Here is a 24,876-nt window from a genome sequence, read left to right as displayed (position 1 = left end):
CTCCCTCTAATGCTAAAGGAGGGTTCTTTGATTGGCTGTAACTTTTTTCGTATTGTGTTTGCCGCTTTGAAATTTTGCCAGTGAACTAAAATTTGGGCCCCACTTTTGTGGTTAAAATTTCAAAGAGATCCAACTAATATTTAATTCTATAATGAAAAACGTTGTTAAGGGTGGTTTTAGAATCCATAAAATTATTAAGACATTTGGTGAAAGATACTATATTGTTCCATAGAGATAACATGGGATTTTTTTGAAAAATGACCTTAATTGCGATCGTCTATAAGGAAAACTATTCATTCGTTACGTTTGGGAACCATCTTAAATGAAAGATAACAGTCCATAGATGTGCCTTTTCTTAGTTTCATTAAGATAAATTAAGTTTAAGTATTGATTTTTATCATTATTAACACATACTTTGACTTACGTTGTTTTGGGTATTGGAATTACGGCGTTTTACCACTGTTAGAGACACGCATTTTAGCCCTAATTTTTATGTTGGACTTACGGCGTTTTTGTTGTGATTCACGCCGTTAGAGGGATATTAAAGAGTTACTGCCATAATTTTCGTCATCCACAAACTTAAAATACGAAAAAAATCCTTGAAAAATCTAGTTTATTATGATATGTTTACTTTTGTATTTGGTTTCGTAGAAATTTATAAAATTGCAATCAAAGTTTTGTGTTTGGAAAAGGCTTAGCTAAATTTTGTTTCGTTTGATGACGTAGTAAGGAGAAATTTTTTCTCTTGATGTCGCTCACGTGAGTGTCTCAGCGCCGCGTTAAGCCTATTTTATTCAGATTCGCGCGGTATTGGTATACTCGGAAGTCTCGGGCGCGCGCGCTTGGCTTTTCCGCGAGATGCCGTGAGTGACGTAGCAAGGAGAAAAACCCGCCAAAAATCTTCTCCGCAAATTTGCTTTGTCCCCCAAATTTCAAGTTTTCAAAGTGTTTTTTCTGTGTTTTCCCTCATATTTAAATATTTATTAAGTATATTTTTGGAATCAGAAGAGTTTAAACTCTCAAAAAAGTAAGGTTTTCTTTAGATTTGAGATAATTACCTCTCCGAGTGACGTATGTCACGGAGAGGTATTACACCGGCCGTGTCTGTCTGTGTGTCTGTCTGTGTGTCTGTCTGTGTGTCTGTGTGTCTGTCTGTCTGTCAGACCCCACGTGACCGCGTTCGCAGTTTACAAATCGGAGCAAACAAATACCCCAATTCCGGAACGCTTTCGCGATTCACGGAAATTTGGTCATTGATCTACCAACACCAGTCTTTACTAACTGGCTTCTAAGGACCACAATCTGCTAGTCTTTGTCCATCCCACATGGACACTAGTCTGTACGTGCTTGCTTCCAAGCACCACCAACTTCTGTTCTTCGTCAATTTCACCTTGACACCAGCTTCTATGCACCACCATCTTCTGTTTTTCGTCAATTCCACATTGACACCAGCTTCTATGCACCACCATCTTCAGGTCTTTTGTCCATTCCACTTGTACGCCGGTCAGTACATTCTGGCTTCTTTTCCACCGTCATCGTTTGGTTTCAAGATATACGCGGCGAGCGGCTAGGGTTACGAGAAACGTCTAGCCTCCCAATGGCAGGGCTTCCACCATCGGTTCACGCGAATGCGTTTTTATCTATTATTTGGTTTTAAGATATACGCGGCGATCAGCTAGGGTTACGAGAAACGTCTAGCCTCCCAATGGCAGGGCTTCCACCAAAGGTTCACGCGAATGCGTTTTTATCTATTATTATAATGGAAACGGATCGTATATATACCCCAAAATTTGAAGTAAGCGGGCAAGAAGGGTACCCTTCACTTTAAACGTCAATATTAGCAAAGTTTCGAAAGATATTATGAACAACTTTATTTTAAACGATTTAACTATTTTTAAAGTTATTTACTGGCGATTAAAATAATTAAAAATAATTATATTTATTTAAATATTAAAGATAAACCCAAGTACCGAAGTCGTTAAATCATTGCCTCCTATATCTATCAAGGCCCGTGCATTGCGTTTTATTTCCTACATTGCCTCCTATATCTTTCAAGGCCCGTGCATTGCGATATACTTTATTCATTGCCTGCTATATCTATGTAGGCCCGTGCATTGCGTTATATTTTAAACAACAACCAAAATGAGAAGCTCCTCTCAAAACCATAATAATTTCTTTTTCTCTGTATAGAGCTCTTTCAGAGGAGGTAATGACTACGTCACCAATGCTATTTGCCCATAGAGAAAACCCTCACAAAATGTCCGCCCTACACTAAAAGGCAGGCCCAATTTTCGTAGCAGACGAAATGCCCCCCCCACACTGAAATAGCTCTATTAAAATGATAATACGGATAATATTTTCGGCAATAGATAGAGGGAGCGCCCTTTACAATTTTGTCCAGTACGACCCTACCTAACCGCTGAGAATGCTGGGAGGACTACGGTGCCGTAGGTGGGGGTACATAGGCAACGCTATAGGTATGGGGGTTTCCACTCCATTCCTCTCTCCTTAAAGATGGAAAACCCATACGCCGATTCGCGGGACAAGTGACAGTGTTGCCAAGCTATGCATTTTCAAAACCACAAAATAGTGAAACGTTGCTTGTCCACTTAATGTAAATACAATTAGTCTTTGTCAACTGTTACCGTTTTCCTACCCCCATATATGGAAATTATTCTATGAATAATGTTTAACTGTTTTTTCATGCGCCCCCCCCCCCCACCCCTAGTTTGAAAGAGACCTTTCTTACAAGCTGGTGTTAAAAAAATTAAACGGCGAAAAAAATATTTGACAATCTAAGAATATTTTTTAAATATAAACAAATGCTGTTTAGTTTATACGCCCTCGATTTGTGATAGACCTTTTTTACGCACTTTTATCATTCCCTAGTTTGAAAGAGACCTTTTTTACAAGCTGATGTTAAACAAATTCAACGGCGAAGAAGTATTTGACAATCTAAGAATATTTTTTAAATATAAACAAATGCTGTTTAGTTTATACTCCCCCTATTTGTGAAAGACCTTTTTTACGCACTTTTATCATTCTTAATTTGAATTTCAAAGGTAGTGCTTCATAATTCGATCTTCTGTAATAACTTTCTTCGGAAAATTATATTTCAAACGTTACAGAGTCTTGCAAGGGGATTGCTTTTGCGGAGCTTTGTGAGTTTTTAACCGAATAATTACAGAGTCTTGCAAGGGGATTGCTTTTGCGGATTTTGTGAGTATTTAACTGAATAATAAAATGGAGGGAGATAATAATTTAAGTAAAGAGGAAATCAGGAAACGGAAAGCTAGGGAAAGAATGAGGGCTAAAAGGTCAGATCCTGAATTTAGGAAACGCGAAAATGAAAGGAGAAGAGCTTTAGCCGCGGAAAAAAAGTCTCTTTCGGGAGCAGGTTCTAGCACACAAAATGTTGGTCCTACCACGAGGCCAGTTGGCCATGATCGTACGAAAGATAATGCATTAAATAAATGTTCTATTTTAAGTACTGTAGGCGTAGGCATATCTATTAATAAGGAACCCAATAATGTACAAAATGTTAATGCTAATATTAATGAAATCATCGAAAGCGATGAACAAGTACCTTGTACGTCCCATGGTAATGTCTATCCGTTAGAAAGATTAAGAATCTTGAGACAAAATGAAGAATGCAGTAAGAGGGAGTCGCTAGGTAAGGGGAAAAAGCGAGAGAATGAGTCAAATTGTGAAATTGAAAATCAGGGTGGAATATTTACCAAGAAAGTAAAAAGGGTTGATGAATGGTATAGATCAAGGGAACGTGTAAGAAATCAGTTAAGTAAGGCTACTGAACGCCAAGATCCAAAGTATAGGGAAAGTGAACGTGATAGAAACCAAGCGGCTAAGGCGGCTAAACGCCAAGATCCCGAATTTAGAGATAAAGAACGTGATAGAGACCAAGCGGCTAAGGCGGCTAAACGCCAAGATCCCGAATTTAGAGATAAAGAACGTGATAGAAATCAGGCGGCTAAGGCGGCTAAACGCCAAGATCCCGAGTATAGAGACACTGAACGTGATAGAAACCAAGCAGGTATGGCGGCTAGACGCCAAGATCCCGAGTATAGAGACACTGAACGTGATAGAAATCAGGCGGCTAAGGCGGCTAAACGCCAAGATCCCGAGTATAGAGACACTGAACGTGATAGAAACCAAGCAGGTATGGCGGCTAGACGCCAAGATCCCGAGTATAGAGACACTGAACGTGATAGAAACCAGGCGGCTAAGGCGGCTAAACGCCAAGATCCCGAGTATAGAGACACTGAACGTGATAGAAATCAGGCGGCTAAGGTGGCTAAACGCCAAGATCCCGAGTATAGAGGCACTGAACGTGATAGAAACCAAGCAGGTATGGCGGCTAGACGCCAAGATCCCGAGTATAGAGACACTGAACGTGATAGAAACCAGGCGGCTAAGGCGGCTAAACGCCAAGATCCCGAGTATAGAGACACTGAACGTGATAGAAATCAGGCGGCTAAGGTGGCTAAACGCCAAGATCCCGAGTATAGAGACACTGAACGTGATAGAAACCAAGCAGGTATGGCGGCTAGACGCCAAGATCCCGAGTATAGAGACACTGAACGTGATAGAAACCAGACGGCTAAGGCTGCCAGGCGTGAAGATATAGGTTTTAGAACATCTGAACGTTCTAGAAATAGATCTTCAGCCGCAGATAGGCGAGCAAACCCCTCGGTTATAGAGCAGACCTATTTTGATAGCATTAAAGACGGCCCAACGTGGCCGTGTGAAGGATGTTCAAATCTTTTTTTTAAGTCATCTGGCACCATTGTAAAGTCCATAGATTTTTTGTCAGTCCCTGGTATTGAACAAAGAGAGTTGAATGATGAAATATTTTTGTGTAGTACTTGTAATAAAAGCGTTAAGAGAAAGCAAATTCCAAAATTTTCAAGGGAAAATGGATTTGTGTTTCCTGAAATACCTGCGCAATTAAGTAACATAAGTAATTTAGAAGAAAGAATGATATCACCACGAATACCATTCATGCAAATACGAAGGTTAGGGTGTGACCAACAACGTGGTATTAAAGGAAATGTGGTTAACGTCCCTATAAATGTAGAGTCCACCGCCTCGGTTTTACCAAGGTTACCTCGAGACACGGATACTATTCAAATTGAGTGTATGAGAAGAATGCAGTATAACACACCCTATTTGTACGAAACTGTGAGACCCAAAGTCATTTTAGAGGCCCTTAACGTTCTGGTAAAAACGCCTTTGTATGTTAAACATGGAATTACCGTTAAGAGTGACATATTAGACCCCATTCCTGAAGAACTTGAATTTATTGTTGACGAAAATGACCGTCAGGTAAATCAAGATGATGTTGCAGGAGATAATCCAGTTGCGCCAATAAACGCAGAGAATGATAGCGATGATATGTGGAATGAACCTAACGAAAGTAGTTCGTTAACAGTTGGGAATCAAGATACATTATTAGTTTCTTTAAGTAATTTTTTGCCAAGTAATACCATGCATGTTAAGTTTGCTCCCGGTGAACGTCAAACCCCAATGTCTTTACTCTTTGACGAGGATGCGGAAGAATTGTCATTCCCGAGCATCTACGTAGGTCAAAAAATGAATCTTAAGGTTAAGGGAAGTTTTGGTGATATTTTTAAATGGGAGCTTCGTAATATTGATAGGCGCTGTGCTAAAAATCCTTCGAAATTGTTTTACTCTTTTGTCAAATTAGAAACCTTGAAAGTTAGTCAATCTATACAGGTTTGCATGAGGAAAACTAAAAGAACAGATGGGTCGAATTATACTGCTGGACTTTTAGCTTCTGCAGGTTCTCTTGATGCTTTAATTAAGCAGGATGATGGTTTTAGGGTTTTAGAAAGACTACAGAGCTCGCCTTCTTATTGGCAACACAGACAAAAGGAATTGATGGGTATGATTAGACAGCTTGGTACGGCTACCTTTTTCATAACGTTTTCGGCTGCCGAAAGTAAATGGCCTGAGCTACTGAATATTTTGAGACTAACCTCTGGGCAGGAGAGTTTACCTAACGATGATATTAGCAATTTAAGTTTTTCGGAAAAGGCAAAGTTGATTCAGGATGATCCTGTTACTTGCGCTAGATATTTTGACCACCGTTTTCGGGCTTTGCTTAAGGCTCTACAGAAATTAGGTCCTCTTGGCGTTATAGAAGACTATTATTTTAGAGTAGAAATACAGCAAAGAGGTTCGCCCCACCAACATGGTTTGATTTGGATAAAAGATGCTCCAAAACTTAAAACTGATCTCTCAAATGTTAAGGAAGTAGAGGAATTTATTGATAATGTTATTTCTTGTGCTGCTGAGCACAATGACGAACATTTAGATTTGTTAACACGATTACAAATTCACAAACACACAACGACTTGTAGAAAGAAGGTCGATAATAATTCCGTTTGTCGTTTTGGAATCCCGTTTCCACCTATGCCCAGAACCATAATTTACGACCCTGGTTTAAGAGAGCCTGGTAGCGTACAGGAAGAACTCAGATGTAAGGAAAGGTCAAAGAAATTGTATGAGATGTTGCAATCGAAAGAAAAAGAGTTTTGGGTAGATAGTTTTGAGGAGTTGCTAGCTAAGTTGCGTATATCTGAAGACGAGTATATTTCTGCCGTTACTTATGACCTCAAAAGGAAAACAGTTTTGTTGAAAAGACACCCCAAAGATACTAGAGTTAATCCTTACAATCCGTGCGCTTTGCGTCTTTGGCAGGCGAATATGGACATTCAATTCGTTCTTGATGCTTACGCACTGGTTATGTATATTGTATCATATATAGGAAAGTCTCAAAGAGGGATGTCTTTGCTTCTGCGCGAAGCTTCTAAACAGGCAAAAAATGATAAATGTACAGTAAAACAGAAGTTGAAACTAATTGCAAATCAGTTCTTGAATGCCCACGAGGTAAGCGCTCAGGAAGCGGCTTACTGTGGTTTACAAATTCCTGTGTCCAGGTGCAGTCGCGCCTGTGTTTTTATAAACACCAATGCCCCTGAAAATCGTGTACACATTCTTAAGAGTCAATCTGAACTTGAAGAACTACCAGCAGACAGTAATGACGTTTTTGCCTCTGGGATGCTAGAACATTATGTTCAAAGGCCAGAGGAACTAGAGGCAATAACGTTAGCTCAATTTGGTGCCTGGTACGAATATTCCAAAGCCCGTAGAGTGACTAAAGCCGCCCACGATCATGTTGATGAGGGAGAGAGCAATGAAGTTGAAGCTTGTGGTAAATGGCTGAAACTTAAAAATGAATCAGGGTTTATTAGGAAACGTGGCCGTGCTAAAATTATTAGGTACAGAAGATTCAATTTAGAAAAAGATCCCGATAACTTTTATCGTGAACAATTAATGTTATTTAAGCCTTGGCGCGATGAAAGTAATGATATTTTGACAAAGGATATGAAATCAGAATATGAGCTTTGTCGCGAAACTATTAATGAAGTTAGGAAAGAATTTCACAGTGAAATTGACGAAGCAGCCGTGGAACAGGCTGTAGCAGATTTTGAAAATGGAGAAATTCAAGTGGATGTTACTAATATCCAGCCTGAATTAGAACATAGAAATGAAGTTGATAGATCTTTAGCTATGGATGATTCCGATTTTTTAATTAATACGGTTCAAGAACCTGTAGGAAATATTAATAGAGAAATTATTGATGGCAATGCCGAAAATACTGTTGCTCCGTCAATTACCTTAATTAATGACTCTGAGTACAACGCCCTTCTTAGAAAATTGAATTCAAAACAAAGAGAGATATATTACCATGTTTTGTATCATGTAAAAAGCAAGGAAACTCCGTTGCGCCTCTTTGTTACAGGGGGCGCTGGTGTGGGGAAAAGTCTTTTGATTAGTGCTATATTTGAATCTGTGTCAAGGTTTTACAACAAACAACCTGGGAGTAATCCATCGGAAGCGAAAGTAATCCGTTGCGCACCTACTGGCAAGGCTGCCTTTAACATAGGTGGGGCAACTTTGCACAGTACTTTTAGTTTACCCGTTAGCCAATTTGGTGGAAATATATCGAGATTGGAAAGTGAAACACTTCATAAATGCAGGTTACTCTATGGTCAAGTAAAACTAGTAATAATTGACGAAATTTCAATGGTTGGAGCGAAAGTGTTTAATCGGGTAAACGCTAGGTTACAAGAGATTATGGGTTGTCCTGATTATTTTGGTGGTGTGTCTGTCGTTCTAGTTGGAGACTTTAACCAATTGAGACCAGTTTGCGATTATTTCGCATTTCAAGGTCAAAGTGAGAAAGATAATCCTTACGCGTCGTTAATTGGTAACCCAATATGGGAGCAATTTGAATTTGCCGAACTAGAGGAAATTATGAGACAGAGGGATGATAAAATATTTGCTGAAGCTTTAAATAGAATGGCTGTGGGAAGTATGACTCAAAATGATATTGATTTCTTTAGTAGTCTGGAGGTAACGCCTCAGCGTGTACCCCCAAAAGAAGCGATACATCTTTTCGCCACTAACGCGGAAGTAAACCAATTCAATCAAAATAAGCTTTTAAACATGAATACGGAAAAGGCTGTTTCGGTTTCAGTAGATGTTGTCAATGGTGATCTTAGTAGTGAAGTTAAAAATAACATACTTTCCCAAGTTGAAAAGTTAGCAACGTCTGATACGTATGGTCTGCCCAAACAATTGACTCTTGCGTGTGGCGCGAGATATATGATGACCAACAATGTTGACACCTCTGACGGACTAACTAATGGCGCGACAGGTTGGTTAAGAAAGATAGAGTACGGCACAAATAGGGTCGGGGATAAAATCCCGTTCAGGGTATGGATGGAGTTTGACGATCCCAAAGTTGGGAAAATGTTGAGGCAAAAATGTCATGGTTTATATTTGAATAGTGATATTAACGCTTCGTGGACGCCTGTTGAAAAGGTCATCAAGTCGTTTAATAGAAAATGGAGACAAAAAAATGCCTCAGTTTCTAGGAAACAATTGCCTTTGGTTGTTTCTGAGGCCATTACGATACATAAAAGTCAGGGTGATACTTACTCCTCGGTAGTGGTTCATTGTAAGGCTACAAAAAAAATTGAAAGAGCGCATTTATATGTGGCTTGTAGTAGAGCGAAAACCGCTTCCGGTTTATATATTGATGGAAAATTTAAAGTTCCTAATTCACCCAAAAACAACCTAGTAGAATTGGAACTTAAGAGGTTGCGAGACACAAAAAGCATCGAACTACCTTTCTTGCATGATCCCCTTTACATTTATGCACATAACGTGCAGTCTTTAAATGCTCATTTAGAAGATGTTTTAGCAGACAATGTAATTATGAAAAGTCAAATGTTATGTTTTGTTGAAACGTGGAAAAAAGAGACGGACGATTTTAGAGTTCCATCTTTTAAGGAAGTAGGTGGTATTTACTTGCCAAGTACGGCACGCAGAGTTGCTTTTGGTTCGTCCATATATTTAAGAGACACGCCTGAAAACGAAGTTAAAGAGATAGATACTAGAGTTTTACGAAGCGACATTCCTGTTAGAAATTCTCACGTGGAACGTTGCTGGTTAGATGTTTACATAGAAGGAGAACTTATATCTGTGGTGTTGTTGTACAAATCTCCCTTAGGAAGTTTGAGAACTGTGTTTGAGGACTTTAACCCTTTGTTTGACATGAAATATGATTCGTCTATTCCAACAGTTGTGGTTGGAGATTTCAATATTAACTTTTTAAAGAGCCAAACGGCACTGAGAATGTTCTTTGATTCACATGGAATATCTCTTTTGCCGGGTCTAGAACAAAAGTATTCGACTGACTATCATTGTCAATTAGATTTGGCATTTGGTAACCAACTTTTTCGAGACCGATACGATGCATGTTATAGAGAGTCTTATTATTCTTACCACAAGGGTATTTGCATTTTTAAAAGAACATAGTTTGAAATGGAAAAATTTATTTAAAGCAAGGTGGAGCTCCAGTGCGCCCCTTATTGACGACCTTTCTATTGTACATTGGGTTTAGCTTGTTAGGATAATTTTCAGATCCTCCCTAATGCATTAAGTCTCATTGTTACCTACCTACGGCAAGGTAAAATTATTATGTATATACAAGGTTAGGCATCATGGTAGGGGCGCCAATGGAGCCGCATGTTGCTTTAAGGGTCTAAACTACGAGAAATAGGCTTGGGATCCTTGGCTAAGAAACCCACATATGGCTTGGGATCCTGTACTAAGAAACCTAAAATTAGGCTTGGGATCCTGTACTAAGAAACCTAAAATTAGGCTTGGGATCCTGTACTAAGAAACCTAAAATTAGGCTTGGGATCCTGTACTAAGAAACCTAAAATTAGGCTTGGGATCCTGTACTAAGAAACCTAAAATTAGGCTTGGGATCCTGTACTAAGAGACCCACTTAAGGCTTGGGATCCTTGACTAAGAGACCCACACAAGGCTTGGGATCCTTGACTAAAGAACCCACATCTGACTTCAAGATTTGAAAAAAAAAATGGTAAGTATCATTATTGTAATTGACGGTCATATAAGTTTGGTATTAATCCATTTAAAAATATGGTATATTTTATTAGTAACCTGGAGGATTGGCGTAGTTCATGAGTAGCCTAGAGGATTTGTGTAGTTAATGAATACCCTAGAGGACATGCGTAGTTCATGAATGCCCTACAGCATTGGTTTAGTTCATGGGTAACCATGGAGGACAAGGTCAACGAAATTGTAAACAAGGTATGTGATAGTGATAATTAGTTAATGGGGATAATCGTTTAGGTGATTTATTGTGGTTCTTCAGAAAATACGTCGGCAAATATATCTCAAGGCTTATCCTTAGGCTTAATAAAGGTGAAATACAACTCTGAAAACGTTAAAATGGTTGCGTCAGATGACTGAGATCTGGAGCGGCAACTGTGGGTTCATGTAAAGGCGAACCACTGAACAAAGTGTAAGTGTTGCACCAAGTTTCATAGGTTTCGTGAAGAATGGAGCAATTTTGTATAGCGTACTTTAAAAATGTTTTAGGTATGGCGAAGCGGAAATGACTGAATAATCGGCGACAATTCAACAGTCCTAGTCGAAAATCCCCTTTTTTCGGCAAAACGCGGCCGAGGTGATTTTGAAAATGTTCCTGGCGGCGTTATCTGCCGTTGGTAACACTGCAGCGTCCTCAAAAGTTGGCCAACGCTCAAAGCGGAAGTTGGACTGCGCCGCAATTTATCGACTAGAACTATAGTTCTAGCACGTTCAATGTTATGGGAGCAGCAAGTAGAGCAATACAAGGGCGGGCTGCATAGCGGTCTAGCAGTGGAAATACAGAAAGGAGAAAAACTTAACGCCAAGAGGCAGAGTTTTCCTATTTTGTGGAACTGGAGTCGTCTTGGTCTTTGTTATCAGAAACGTACACCGCCAATACACTTATGTAATAGTTTCGAAAAAACGAAACTTTATGAACTACGCCTCATCTACTAGGTTATTGCTTTCTTTCGGACGCTATCCACCAAACATTCATCCTTAAACAGTCTGAAGAAGTTTTTAATATTAATAGTCCTAATTTGATTGTGGTTTTTTCCCAAATGGGTTTTCCCAGAGCCTTTTTTCCCACATGCGCTGTGGGTTTTTATGGCTCGAATTAGCTTGTATTATGACATGAATATTTGACATCCATTGCATCGTTCGATAATGCTATTAATAAATTTATTCGTGGATAGCTTAGACGTCAGAGTGAAAAATCAACTCACAATATAAAAATAAGTGTTTTAATATTAATAATTCAACTGTGATTATGGTTTTTTCCCAAATGGGTTTTCCCAGAGCCTTTTTTCCCACATGCGCTGTGGGTTTTTATGGTTCGAATTAGCTTGTATTATGACATGAATATTTGACATCCATTGCATAGTTTGTTAATGCTATTAATCAATTTATTCGTGGATAGCTCACACGTCAGAGTGGAAAATCAATAATTTAAAAATAAGTGTTTTAATATTAATAATTCAACTGTGATTATGGTTTTTTCCCCAAATGGGTTTTCCCAGAACCTTTTTTCCCATATGCGCTGTGGGTTTTTATGGTTCGAATTAGCTTGTATTATGACATGAATATTTGACATCCATTGCATCGTTTGTTAATGCTATTAATCAATTTATTCGTGGATAGCTCAGACGTCAGAGTGGAAAATCAATAATTTAAAAATAAGTGTTTTAATATTAATAATTCAATTGTGATTATGGTTTTTTCCAAATGGGTTTTCCCAGAACCTTTTTTCCCATATGCGCTGTGGGTTTTTATGGTTCGAATTTGCTTAATGTTAAATTATACTGAAGGTTCCAATATATAATGTTAAATAACTATTCAATGTTGTATATAGATAGAAACGTTGTATTATAAATACTGTTCTGTTAATGGTTTTTCAATAACCTTTTGTATGTATTGTGGGTTTTATGGTTTTAATTGGGTTATATCTAACTTTTACTGTACAGTTTAATGTATTATGTTATTTTTTGCTTTGTATATATTGAAGTATTGTTGAAGTGTTATAAATACTGTCTTCTGAGCCTAATGTAATATTATAAATACCGTCTTCTGAACCTAATGTACTTTCAGAATGTTATGGTCTATGAAAAGTAAATAAAGTGAACGTTAAAATATATGACATCGTCCCTATATTATGTAAGATGAACCTCGTTCAGCCGTCGAAGGCAATTTAAGACAAATAATGATGATAATATACATGTATGAAGTCGATAAGTTTTATAATATAGGGGATATTAAGATGTTATCCCAATACATCGCAAATTCTGGAATTATTGTTTTCCTTAACAATCACCCTGCACAAACCTCGTCTTGACATATATGAAAAAAACCCACAAGCACGCCTTGTCAAATAGTTAAGCGCTAATAGAGTAATGGTGAGGGAATTATTTATCTTGTATGTGATTCGGTTTCATACCCTTGCTTTAAATGTTCAGATGTGGTACACTTCTCTCGAAGAGAACTATTATATACTTCTGATTTCGAGAGAATAAGTTAGTAGTGAAGTCCATTTAGGGAAATGACTTCTTAAGTTTGTAATGTAAGTCTCTTAATTATGGTAGAGACGGACAGTTTATCGAAATATAGAAAATCAACAAAGGCTTAGATAGGCAAACTTTGATTTAAACTTTGGGTGAATGCGTGAGTTAATAATATTCTAGCTCCCTATAAGTTACTCACACCGGGAAGAATAACGTTTCCAGCGTCTTCTTCCGCGCCGTTAGCTTCGGAAGCCTACTACGAGACTGAATTATGCGAGACGCGTTGCCACCGGTGGCCTCTTGTACTAGAATTTCAGTTTTGGCGCTTACAGATACTTTCTCCCTCTCTCCCCTAACTTCGGACTTCCCGGAAGAAATCGCCGGATATATTATTCTAATCGGCCTGAATAACTTATAGGGAGCTAGTATATTATTAACTCATGATTGAATGCTGATAGAAAACGTTAAGTCTGGACTAAGTGAGATTATGTCATGCGAAACACATAAGAGCCCCCAACTACAAATAATGCTGGAACTACTCTCAAATTTTAAACATTGAACCAATAGCATAAAAAAACTCTTTAGGCATTCCCAGTGTATTTTTCTTTATTTTCAACATTAAGCAAATACGTCCATTTTTTCTTCTTCATCATTACTTAGGGGTTTTTTTTTCTGGTATAAGTTTTTCCCAGTTTTTTGTGGTTGGGGTTGACTAGATCGAGTAATCCCATCTTGACAAATTTGACGGCGCGGATCTTGACTTATTTGACTAGGTGAATCTTGATTAATTTGGCTAGGTGAATCCTGACTAATTTGACTATGTGAATCTTGACTTATTTGACTAGGTGAATCTTGATTAATTTGACTAGGTGAATCTTGATTAATTTGACTAGGTGAATCTTGATTAATTTGACTAGGTGAATCTTGATTAATTTGACTAGGTGAATCTTGATTAATTTGACTAGGTGAATCTTGATTAATTTGACTAGGTGAATCTTGATTAATTTGACTAGGTGAATCTTGATTAATTTGACTAGGTGAATCTTGATTAATTTGACTAGGTGAATCTTGATTAATTTGACTAGGTGTATCTTGACTAATTTGACTAGGTGTATCTTGACTAATTTGACTAGGTGTATCTTGACTAATTTGACTAGGTGTATCTTGACTAATTTGACTAGGTGTATCTTGACTAATTGCACCAAAACCACAGAGATTTATGGGGCCTAATTCCACAAAGTTTTCTTTAGTAGAAATTAACATTTTATGTCCTTCCTATCGCTTATTTTCTAGTTTGAGATTTACTAATGTCATTCCAATGCAGTCTGTTACATCTGTTATATACCAATAATTTAGTATCAATTACTTAAACCACCTTAGTTCCCTATCACCTGAAGATGGCCTTAATTTATGGTTCATACAACTATTGATATACCGCTTTTCCTGAAATAACCAGGTTCTCTCCTATACATATCATTTATATTGCCAGATGCAAGCGTAATAAATATTTTAAAACGTAAACAACAAAAACGAATGTTACTTATGTTACTTCCATACACTTATCAGTGAAATATTTGCTTTTTTTTAGAAAAAAAGGTAAATTTAGAGGCAAATTGCAGGTAAATTAAGCTATAAAAGTTTAAATTATGGAAAATATAGGATGCAAAATACAAGAAAATAAACAGTTATGATACTCATATACTAAAATGAAATAGAAAGTGACTTAATTTTAAAACAGTAAACGAAAGAAGACAAAATCAGTATTAAAATGGCCAAATTAAAGTTTGAAATGGGATGCACAGCTTAAAATGCAAAGTAATTGTAGTTTTGAAGGACCACGTCTTGACTAGATTGAACGGGAATGTCCTGATTTGGCGTCAAACATGACAAAACGGGAGCATTGGGTGGTTCAAACTTGGAATGCGCAAAATAACTGAAAGACTTTGTAAAAAAATAATTTAAGTTCTAATGGGCCATTTCAAATGAAGACACACTGCTAACAGACTAGATTCCTGTGTACACAATGTTTTAAGACTAGCAGGGATCATACCCTTTACACAAGGAGGTGTGGCTTTTGACTCCACTAGCGAGTCAGGTCCCCTTGTGTAAATGGTATGAATGGCACTCCTAGTCTAAAAACATTGTGTATAGATAGTTTTCACACATGGAGGATTCATACCATTTACACCAGGAGGCCGGGCTATCTGGCGGACAAAAACCCGTCTGCTTTTGTCCTCCATATAGCCCGGCTTCCTGGTGTAAATGGTATGAATCCTCCATGTGTGAAAACTATCTATAAGTAGCACTAAAAGTCCCAACTACACTTACCTGTAGCAAATATAATACCTGCTCTTCCATTCTGTTTAAGATCTCTTAGTCAAAATCAAAGTCCTCATCAGAAGCTAAAATTCCTTTCACGTCCACAACTTTTTTTCCGGCAAAAGTGCTGAGGAGAGGCTGAGAAGAACTGTAAACGCTGTTGTAGGGAGTTACTCTATGTTTGGATTTGTTTTTAGAACAGTCAGGTACAAAGTGCCCAAAACTCCCGCAAATGAAACATTGTGATTGTTTAGAGAATGTTCTAGGTGGAATTAATTTGAGGTAAATTGAGCGAATAAACTTTACAGACAACACTCCAAACAGTAAATGCGTAAAAGCCATTTCTGAAATATAAAAATCGTGTTTTAAGCTCCCCACTCCTTTGAAATGTTCAATATGGCCGTGTAAATTATGGCGGGACTATCCAAAACTAAAAGCTGTCTCAGACTAGAGAATATACAAATGGTCTCATACACTTTGTCCCAATTCCCCCATTTTAGGGCACACATTTTGGCTAATCTAAAGTGGTTTGTTACTTCCTTGTAGTTCTTCTTATAAACACGGCCATATTGGATCAATTTAATATAAATACTTACATATTTTTAAAAGGTTTCTCGACAACGATTACTTTAAGTTGATGCACAATTGTCGCGCAATTAAGAAAAGCACAGTTTTAAATGAGCGCGTTGACTTTATCCAACATCGAAACGGTAATGGGTAGAAGCCAATTGAACCAACTCTTAAAAATCTTGTAGCAAAAAATACGTGGATTACTTTCAATGTGATGTACAATCGTCGCGCAATTAAGAAGCACAGTTTTACATTTAACATAAATCGAGCGAGTAGTCTACTTCCAACGTCCGTAGTCCGAACAGGAAATGGATAAAAGTAACTTAAACCAGTTCATTTTATCGTAATGAAGTTTTCAGCAACGTGTCTTGAAGCCTTTGCCAAAAAGTATTGATATGCCGTGCCGTAGTGGTGCAAGGCCAACAATCCCATTAATGGGTCGTGCCGTAGTGGTGCAAGACTAACCACCTGCACCACCACGGCACGGCCAAATAATTTTATTGTTGGCTTTGCACACAGCCCACTCGATCACGCTTTGCTTCATGCGCTTTGCGTGATCGAGTGGTTTTTCGCAAAGGCTCCAAGACACGTTACTGAAAAGTGAAAATTTCATTACGATTAATGAACTGGTTGTAAACTTGTAGTTACTTTTATCCATTTACTGTTCGTACTTCGGAGTTTGGACGTTGGAAGTAGAGTACTCGCTCGATTTATGTTAAATCTTAGACTGTGCTTCTTAATTGCGGGACGATTGTTCATCACATTGAAAATAATCCCCGTATTTTTTGCTACAAGAGTTTGGGGTTGTCGGCCTTGCACCACTCACTACCTCCTTGCACCACTTCGACACGGAATATCAATACGTTTTCGCAAAGGCTTCAAGACACGTTGCTGAAAACTTCATTACGATTAAATGAACTGGTTTAAGTTACTTTTATCCATTTACTGTTCGGACTTCGGACGTTGGAAGTAGAGTACTCGCTCGATGTATGTTAAATGTAAAACTGTGTTTCTTAATTGCGCGACGATTGTACATCACATTGAAAGTAATCCACGTATTTTTTGCTACAAGACCTTTAAGAATTGTTTCAATTGGCTTCTACGCATTACAGTTTCGATGTTGGATAAAGTCTACACGCTCATTTAAAACTGTGCTTTTCTTAATTGCGTGACAATTGTGCATCAACTTAAAGTAATCGTTGTCATATTTTTAAAAGGTTTCTACCTTTTAAAAATATGTAAGTATTTATATTAAATTGATCCAATATGGCTGTGTTTATAAGAACTACAAGGAAAGCGATAAGCGCTTAAACATATTCTGGCCAAAAAAGCACCGTTTCTCAGGGTTTTAAAAATGGGCTTAATACACATTACGGGAGAATCTGTTGACAACAGCGCCATTTAGGTTGCGATCTTAATACAAAAAAATGTCCCCCACAACCTTATAACCAAGCACAATGCGATAGCGTTTTGTATCTCATTGACCAAGCACGGTCCTTGATAGACATAAGAGTTAGTGGTTAGAAAAGTACCAATATGGCAGCTAGAATCTGGTATCTTCAAGATTGGTGTGATCAAAGTTATTTAGATTAAAGGGTATTAATTACCACTAATGTCATCCATTTTTAATAAATCTAATTTACTTTCAGACGTAATATTTCTTGTATGGTTTTCGATTTGAGATTTCATGGCACTTATTTTGAGGTTAGAAATCGTATTAAAGAACCCACTTCATTCTCTATCACCGGAATTCAATCTTTTTTTCTTGCAAATATTTGAAACTACAATTACTTTGCATTTTAAGCTGTGCATCCCATTTCAAACTTTAATTTGGCCATTTTAATACTGACTTTGTCTTCTTTCGTTTACTGTTTTAAAATTAAGTCACTTTCTATTTCATTTTAGTATATGAGTATCATAACTGTTTATTTTCTTGTATTTTGCATCCTATATTTTCCATAATTTAAACTTTTATAGCTTAATTTACCTGCAATTTGCCTCTAAATTTACCTTTTTTTCTAAAAAAAAGCAAATATTTCACTGATAAGTGTATGGAAGTAACATAAGTAACATTCGTTTTTGTTGTTTACGTTTTAAAATATTTATTACGCTTGCATCTGGCAATATAAATGATATGTATAGGAGAAAACCTGGTTATTTCAGGAAAATCGGTTTATCAATAGTTGTATGAACCCTAAATTAAGGCTAACTTCCGGTGATGGGGAAATAAGGTGGTTTAAGTAATTGATACTAAATTATTGGTATATTTATTGTAGACCCGAAACACCACCATTTTTGAAGAAAGTAAAGGTTGGTGAGATAACGTGTGATTGTCTCATTCGAAGTGATAGATATTTTTCAAGACTGTCAGCAAAGCTTTGGGAAAGGCTTGGCAATCTCCCGTTTGAAAGATTAACAGAAAACATTAAAGCAGTCGAAGATGTAACAGACTGCATTGGAATGACATTAGTAAATCTCAAACTAGAAAATAAGCAATTGGAAGGACATAAAATGTTAATTTCTACTAAAGAAAACTTTGTGGAATTAGGCGCCATAACTCTGTGTGGTTTTGGTGCAAACATAGACTTTAGAACTAGAATGTTTAGATTAAACAAGGCGTCACCCCTGAATGAATTGCAATTAAAAAATATATTTAAGACGAAGTACGGTGAACCAGATGAAGTACCAATTCCAACTAGAACATTCTCTAAACGACCAACATGTTTCGGTTGCGGGAATTTAGGGCACTTTGAAGCTGATTGTTTTAAAAACAAATCCAAGCATAGAGTAACTCCGTACGACCGCGTCTACAGTTCTTCTCAGCCTCTGCCCAGCACTTCTGCGGAAAAAAACGTTGTGGATGTGGAAGAAAGTTTCATTGACGTCGAGGACTATGATTTTGACTTTGCTACCTTAGACAGAATTGAAAAGCAGGTATTATATCTACTACTGTCAAGTGTAGTTCGGGAGGGAACCAACTCTGGGTTTGAAATAATATATTACTTTCAGTGCTACTTATACACAATGTTTTTAGACTAGGAGTGCCATTCATACCATTTACACAAGGGGACTCGACTCGATGGTGGAGTCAAAAGCCACGCATCCTTGTGTAAATGGTATGATTCCTCCTAGTCTAAAAACATTGTGTACGCAGGAATCGAATCTGTTAGTAGTGTGTCTTGTTTCAAAATGGCGCATTAGAACTTAAAGTTATTTTTTTTATAAAGTCTTCCAAGTCTGGACCACCCAATGCTCCCGCTTTTCCACGTTTGACGCCAAATCAGGATATGCCCGTTCAATCTAGTCAAGATGCGCCTGGTCAAATTAATCAAGATGCGCCTGTTCAGTCTAGTCAAGATGCGCCTGGTCAAAATAGTCAAGATGCATCTGGTCAAAATAGTCAAGATGCATCTGGTCAAAATAGTCAAGATGCATCTGATCAAATTAGTCAAAATGCATCTGGTCAAATTTGTGAAGATGCATCTCGTCAAATTAGTCAAGATGCACCTAGTCAAAGTAGTCAAGATGCACCTAGTCAAAAAGAAAAAATGGACATATTTGTTTAATGTTGATATCTGAATGAAAATACACCTGCGAAGATGATGGAATAGGGCAACTACCAATGACTTACTTTTGGGAAAAATTGACGTCGCCGGAGAGAGACCAACCTTTTAACACGATAATACATAAATTCCAAAATTCCTCGTTTCACGAAAATATTGGATTATTGTCATTTCTGTTACCTGAACTGAACCCAGAACAATCACGAAACGTTCCTTCGCAGTTCCCTAAAATGATTATGAGTTGTTTTCTTAGATACCCGATTTCATTACATCCGAAATTTTTTCAACCACTACTGGATATGGCGGACATTCGTGGCTACTTTAATTTATTAAAGCTCATAGTGTCGAACCTTTCTGATATGAAATCAAGTCTAATATTCACAATTATCTGGAGTCGTGCTTCACGCGTGATTAAAGAAGAATTATTCTCACGACCCGATTATGTAGGAACTCTGCTATCACGGTTGTCGCGTTCAAACCCGTCCTTGAGTACGTCTCATTCAAAATTGGACTTTGATATGTTTCGTGAAATCCTTTCTGAATTTAAGCGTACTTCGAGAAATGTCAAAAAGACTCTAATTTTGAGCGATACTGGTGTTACTATTATTGTAAATTTTATTCATAGATATAATACGTGTAATGTGTCTGGATTTACTGAAATCATTTTTGAAAGTGTTCGAGTTCGAGATGTCAGAAGAATTCTCTCTGATGTTACTAAAAAGATGTGATTCGATTGTTCCTGACGAAGATGATTATCGATTCAAGTTTTATCGGTGTGGAGCAAATAAATTTTCGAAGCTTCATGGAAGACAAATATTATGCGATATTTTGAAATAAATGCTTGCGGATGGTTCGAAAACAGAGAGCGATTTGCTGCCACCTAGTGAAAATTGTTTAAAAAAAGTGAAATCTTCTAACAGTCCTCGATTTCATTTTGATAAACTGACATTAAGTTTCCTAAATTTTCTGTACTGTCAATGAAAAATATATACTATAAATAGTTGTATGGTCCTTAACATTTAACGTTATGTAAAGTTGTTCTGAAGGCAAGTGATATTTCAATTTTACTTATTTTTTTTGGTGTTTCAAGAAAGAAATTACTAAGTTTCCTAAATTTTCTGTACTTTCAAAGAAAAATATTTACTATAAATTGTTGTACTTGACTTAACATTTAAGGGTATATAATGTTGCTCAAAGGCAAGTGATGTTTTATTTTTTCTTTCTTTGTGGTTATTTCAAGTTTCAAGAAAGAAATTACTAAGTTTCCTAATTTTTCTGTACTTTCAAAGAAAAATATATACTATAAATTGTTGTTGTACGATCATTAAAGCCTTATCATTTTTGAGTATATAATGTTGTGCTTAAGGCAACTCATTTTTCCGTTTTGTTTCGTTATTCATATTTCCAAGAAAACATTTATGTAAGTTTCTGATCTTTATTATTCTTTTTTTATTTTTTCATTTAAAATACGGATGTCCGTTGAGAAAAAAATGTTCAGTTTCCATGATGTATGATGTATTTTGAATAATATGGAGCTTTGTAGTGTTTATATTTAAAAAAAGATACGAAATAAAATCATAAAATAAAATTCGCTGTGTTTGAATTGTTTTATAACAACAGAAAATTACAGGCGTGTCAAGACTCAAGAATGGCCGCATGATTTATTCAATTATATTGAATATATTTTTGTCGCATCTGAATCGAAACATTATACTCATATCAAAGTTAATATAGAACGAGTAATGAAGATTGCATCTGAATCGAAACACTTCACGCGTATCAAAGTTAATATAAAGCGAGTAGGATGAAAAGATCTCTTACAAAACGATAACATTTTCTTTTTGCAGAATATTAAATGGAAATATTTTAAATATTTTTCAGCATTACGATTCTTTTAGTAGTTTTGTAGCTTTAAAGCTCTGTTTCATCTCAATATTCCAAGAACATCTTGTGAAGTTGTGATATTAACATTTCAAACATAAACACCAGAGTGAAGTGGTCTTACGTAACCCTTTAATTAGCATTGCATATATTTAGGTTGTTTAAGGGGTAGTGATAGTCATCTCCACTCGGAGAGGTAATATTTTGGCTTTCCCAACTTGTTTTTAAATTAGTTCGGTATTCCTTTAAGCAAGAAAAACATGGCGTTTGAGCTCTTGTAGGTGCTTTGCCCGGATTCTTGTGGGTTCTTGTGGGTTCTTGTGGGTACTTGTGGGTGCTTTTAGGTACTTGTGGGTGCTTTTAGGTACTTGTGGGTTCTTGTGGGTACATGTGGGTTCTTGTGGGTACTTGTGGGTACTTGTAGGTACTTGTGGGTTCTTGTGGGTACTTGTGGGTGCTTGTAGGTACTTGTGGGCGCTTGTGGGTACTTGTAGGTACTTGTGGGTGCTTGTAGGTACTTGTAGGAGCTTTTAGGTACTTGTAGGAGCTTGTAGGTACTTGTAGGAGCTTTTAGGTACTTGTAGGAGCTTTTAGGTACTTGTAGGAGCTTGTAGGTACTTGTGGGTGCTTGTGGGTACTTGTGGGTGCTTGTGGGTACTTGTGGGTGCTTTTGGGTGCTTGTGGGTACTTGTGGGTGCTTGAAGGTACTTGTGGGTGCTTGAAGGTACTTGTGGGTGCTTGAAGGTACTTGTGGGCACTTGCCCCGGGTACTTGTGGGTACTTGCCACGGATGCCTCTGGGTACTTGCCACGGATGCCTCTGGGTGCTTGCCCCGGGTGCTTGCAGGTACTTGCCCCGGGTGCTCCTGGGTGCTTACCCCGGGTGCTTGTAGGTACTTGTGGGTGCTTGTAGGTACTTGTGGGTACTTGCCACGGATGCCTCTGGGTGCTTGCAGGTACTTGCCCCGGGTGCTCCTGGGTGCTTACCCCGGGTGCATGCAGGTACCTGTCCCGGGTGCTTACCCCGGGTGCTTTTAGGTACTTGCCCCGGGTGCTTGTAGGTACTTTGCCTCCTCCATAGGATTAACATTACACTAAATTTTGGAAGCTCGTAACTCTGGTTATATTAGAGATACGGGGATATCCTTTGATTATGTAATACTCCAATTTGTCAATTCCCTTTTTCGTTAACATTTGCTCCATAGGATACTCCATATACGGGAAAAACCTGGAAAACTCAGGGACGTATATGGGGAAAAGCTTGGAAATTTCAGGGAAATTTGTTTTCCAAAAGTTTTATGAAGCTTGTTATGGAACATATGTTATAAACTCATGGTTTTAGTTATTTAAAGTTTTATAAAAGAAGGGATATCTAGTTTACTAGGGAGAAGGTATAAGATGCCTAAGTATTCGTGCGCCATAGTCCCAGTCCCACTTTCAAAATACAAGGGGGACGTAAAAGGAGGCCGGGCTATTTCGCCTCTCCTCAGTCGGAAAATAAGTAGTCGCGTTTACGTGAGTTTTCTGGTCCGTGACCAAATTAGCATTTTTTAAACTGGACATTAGGCCAGCGACTTTCCTGACTTGGAATAAATAACTGGTCCGTGACCATTGACCAGAGCACGTCGTCTGCTAAACTAAAGAAATGGATAATTAAAATATTAGAATTATAATGTGTGGAGTCTGATTACCCTTGAACTTACTTAGTAGTCTCGTGGACCACTGAACCCCCCCCCCTTCCGATTTAATTTTTGAACTGGACCAGGCAATTTTTAAACAGGCCATTTGCCCTGTGTCACCGCCTTATTTCCCACGCTGGCGCGAGTTGCTTTGCGTTGTCGAGTGCGTGATGGAGTTGGCTATGCCTGGAGTTCCAACCTTGAAGGAGGAAGGAATGGAGTAGTAACCCCCATACCTATAGCGTTGCCTGTGTACCCCCACCTACGGCAACATAGTCCTCTCAGCGCTCTCAGCGGTTAGGTAGGGTCGTACTGGACGAAATTTTAAAGGGCGCTCCCTCTATCTTCAAAATAGAAGCTAGTTCTCATACAAATAAAATGGCGCTCCGTGGCAGCACTTAGCAATCGCCTACCGAAGGGTAGGGGCGTACGCGAGGTCGCCCATCATCATTTCCAATCCATCTCAACTCACTTATCCCTGTCCCAATCCCCGCGACTTCCAACCACTAGCATAGCCCACTCGATCACGCTCTCTTTTCCCCGGCTACATATTTTGAAGATGGAACTTTTTAGGCGTATTAACAATCTTGGATCATCTCTGTGAACTTTTAGGGTAGCCCTGACTATATTTTGTTTAAGGTTTTAAGCTTAATATTAAACAGACGTTAGTTTATGCTGCAAAAAAGTTTGAAATTGACAATCTCGGATCGTCTTTATGAAGTTTTAAGGATATCCGAATTTCATATTGGGCTTATGACAATTTTGAGCTAAATGTTAAACGGACATAAATCAGCATTTTTAAAAATTTTGTAAAATTGACAATTTGGTCCTATTTCTGGAATTTTTAGGGAGGCGCCTCGCGTTTCAATAAAAGATTGGTAAAAATTGTATTATGTTAATTACAATAAGAATACAAACTTTTATTGATTTACGTTTTTTTTTAAGTATCATTATAAATAAATGTCTGATTGAGCTAAAGTTATGGTCCCCTTCATATATGTTTCTGCTTAGTGCAGATTTTGAAAATGTAAAACAGTTTCTTAACATTCTTAATTAAAATGAAGACTGAAGGTGCAGATATTAATCAAAAATGTCTTGATTAGAATCAAGACCTAAAAAGTATCGATAAGACTGAGGGTATCACTTGACTGAAGGATCAGATATTAATTTTTCTTTTTAATAGAAACTTAAATGCATGCTTAAGAAAAAACAATGTTCCATTACCGTTTTCCGTTGAAATAAATTATTTTACTGGTAATCAATTTCAAAAATTTACTAATCTCGGCTTTTCGACCACAATTCCATTCCCCGAAAACATTTTATCATTACATTAATTACTTTTGGGAGATAACGTGTCAAAAAAACCTATAAAACAATAAAAAGCTGTAATAGCGGTCTGTTTAGCCATGACAGCAACCTTTTAAAAGTTACAAGGACTATATAACCCTTTCGAGACTAACAGGACCTGAGAAAACTATAGCTTAACCTGCTACTAGTACGACCAGGGAGAATTGATGTAAACTGGAGTTGAAATTTCATCATGTGCGACCGGCGGCCCAGAAACTCTCCCATAGTCCCAGTGTGTGTAGAACATAATTTTTTCGCTGTTATCTGCCAAAATAGATCTTTCTAGGTAGTGCCGCCTCCTCACTTGAATTTTTCATGATATATTAAGGTTTGAACGAACAAAATTCTAGATTACTATTTTCACTACCCTGCAGTGGCGTAGGAACGGGGTGGTACAAGGGTACATTGTACCCCCCTAAAATTCTACTAGGGCGCCTAAATAGGTCAGAAAGGGCGCCAAATTTATATTCAAAGGGCGCCAAAATGATACTGAAGTGAGAATATTTTA

At 37.7% G+C, this 24,876-nt stretch overlaps 1 protein-coding gene and 1 long non-coding RNA gene across 2 annotated transcripts; both read left to right on the top strand.

Annotated features, from left to right (window-relative positions):
- Positions 1–9,281: 9,281 nt before the first annotated feature.
- Positions 9,282–12,378, top strand: LOC149621063 (uncharacterized). The gene is made up of 4 exons (XR_016375564.1): positions 9,282–10,501; positions 10,578–10,731; positions 10,796–10,945; positions 11,023–12,378. It is a non-coding gene; the product is annotated as an uncharacterized LOC149621063 (long non-coding RNA).
- A 5,170-nt stretch (positions 12,379–17,548) lies between these two features.
- On the top strand, positions 17,549–21,034 carry LOC149621062 (uncharacterized). Its single transcript, XM_089855885.1, has 3 exons — positions 17,549–17,603; positions 18,176–18,833; positions 19,127–21,034. Exons 1-3 carry the CDS (start codon positions 17,587–17,589, stop codon positions 19,463–19,465), a joined length of 1,014 nt encoding a protein of 337 aa, XP_089712011.1. The 5' UTR covers positions 17,549–17,586; the 3' UTR covers positions 19,466–21,034.
- Positions 21,035–24,876: the final 3,842 nt, after the last annotated feature.

Source organism: Phalangium opilio, unplaced genomic scaffold (genome assembly GCF_054372755.1).
Source record: "Phalangium opilio isolate 3A_F unplaced genomic scaffold, DU_Popi_V2 ptg000209l_1, whole genome shotgun sequence".
In the NCBI taxonomy this organism is placed as follows: Eukaryota; Metazoa; Arthropoda; class Arachnida; order Opiliones; family Phalangiidae; genus Phalangium; species Phalangium opilio.
Note: the sequence above shows the minus strand (reverse complement) of the source record. Positions and strands in the feature narration are given on the sequence as shown.

Excerpts from the sequence above, each read along its gene's own strand:
- LOC149621062 (XM_089855885.1), top strand. Across the intron at positions 18,834-19,126 it reads TAGACAGAATTGAAAAGCAG|TCTTCCAAGTCTGGACCACC; the intron begins GTATTATATCTA and ends TTTTTTATAAAG.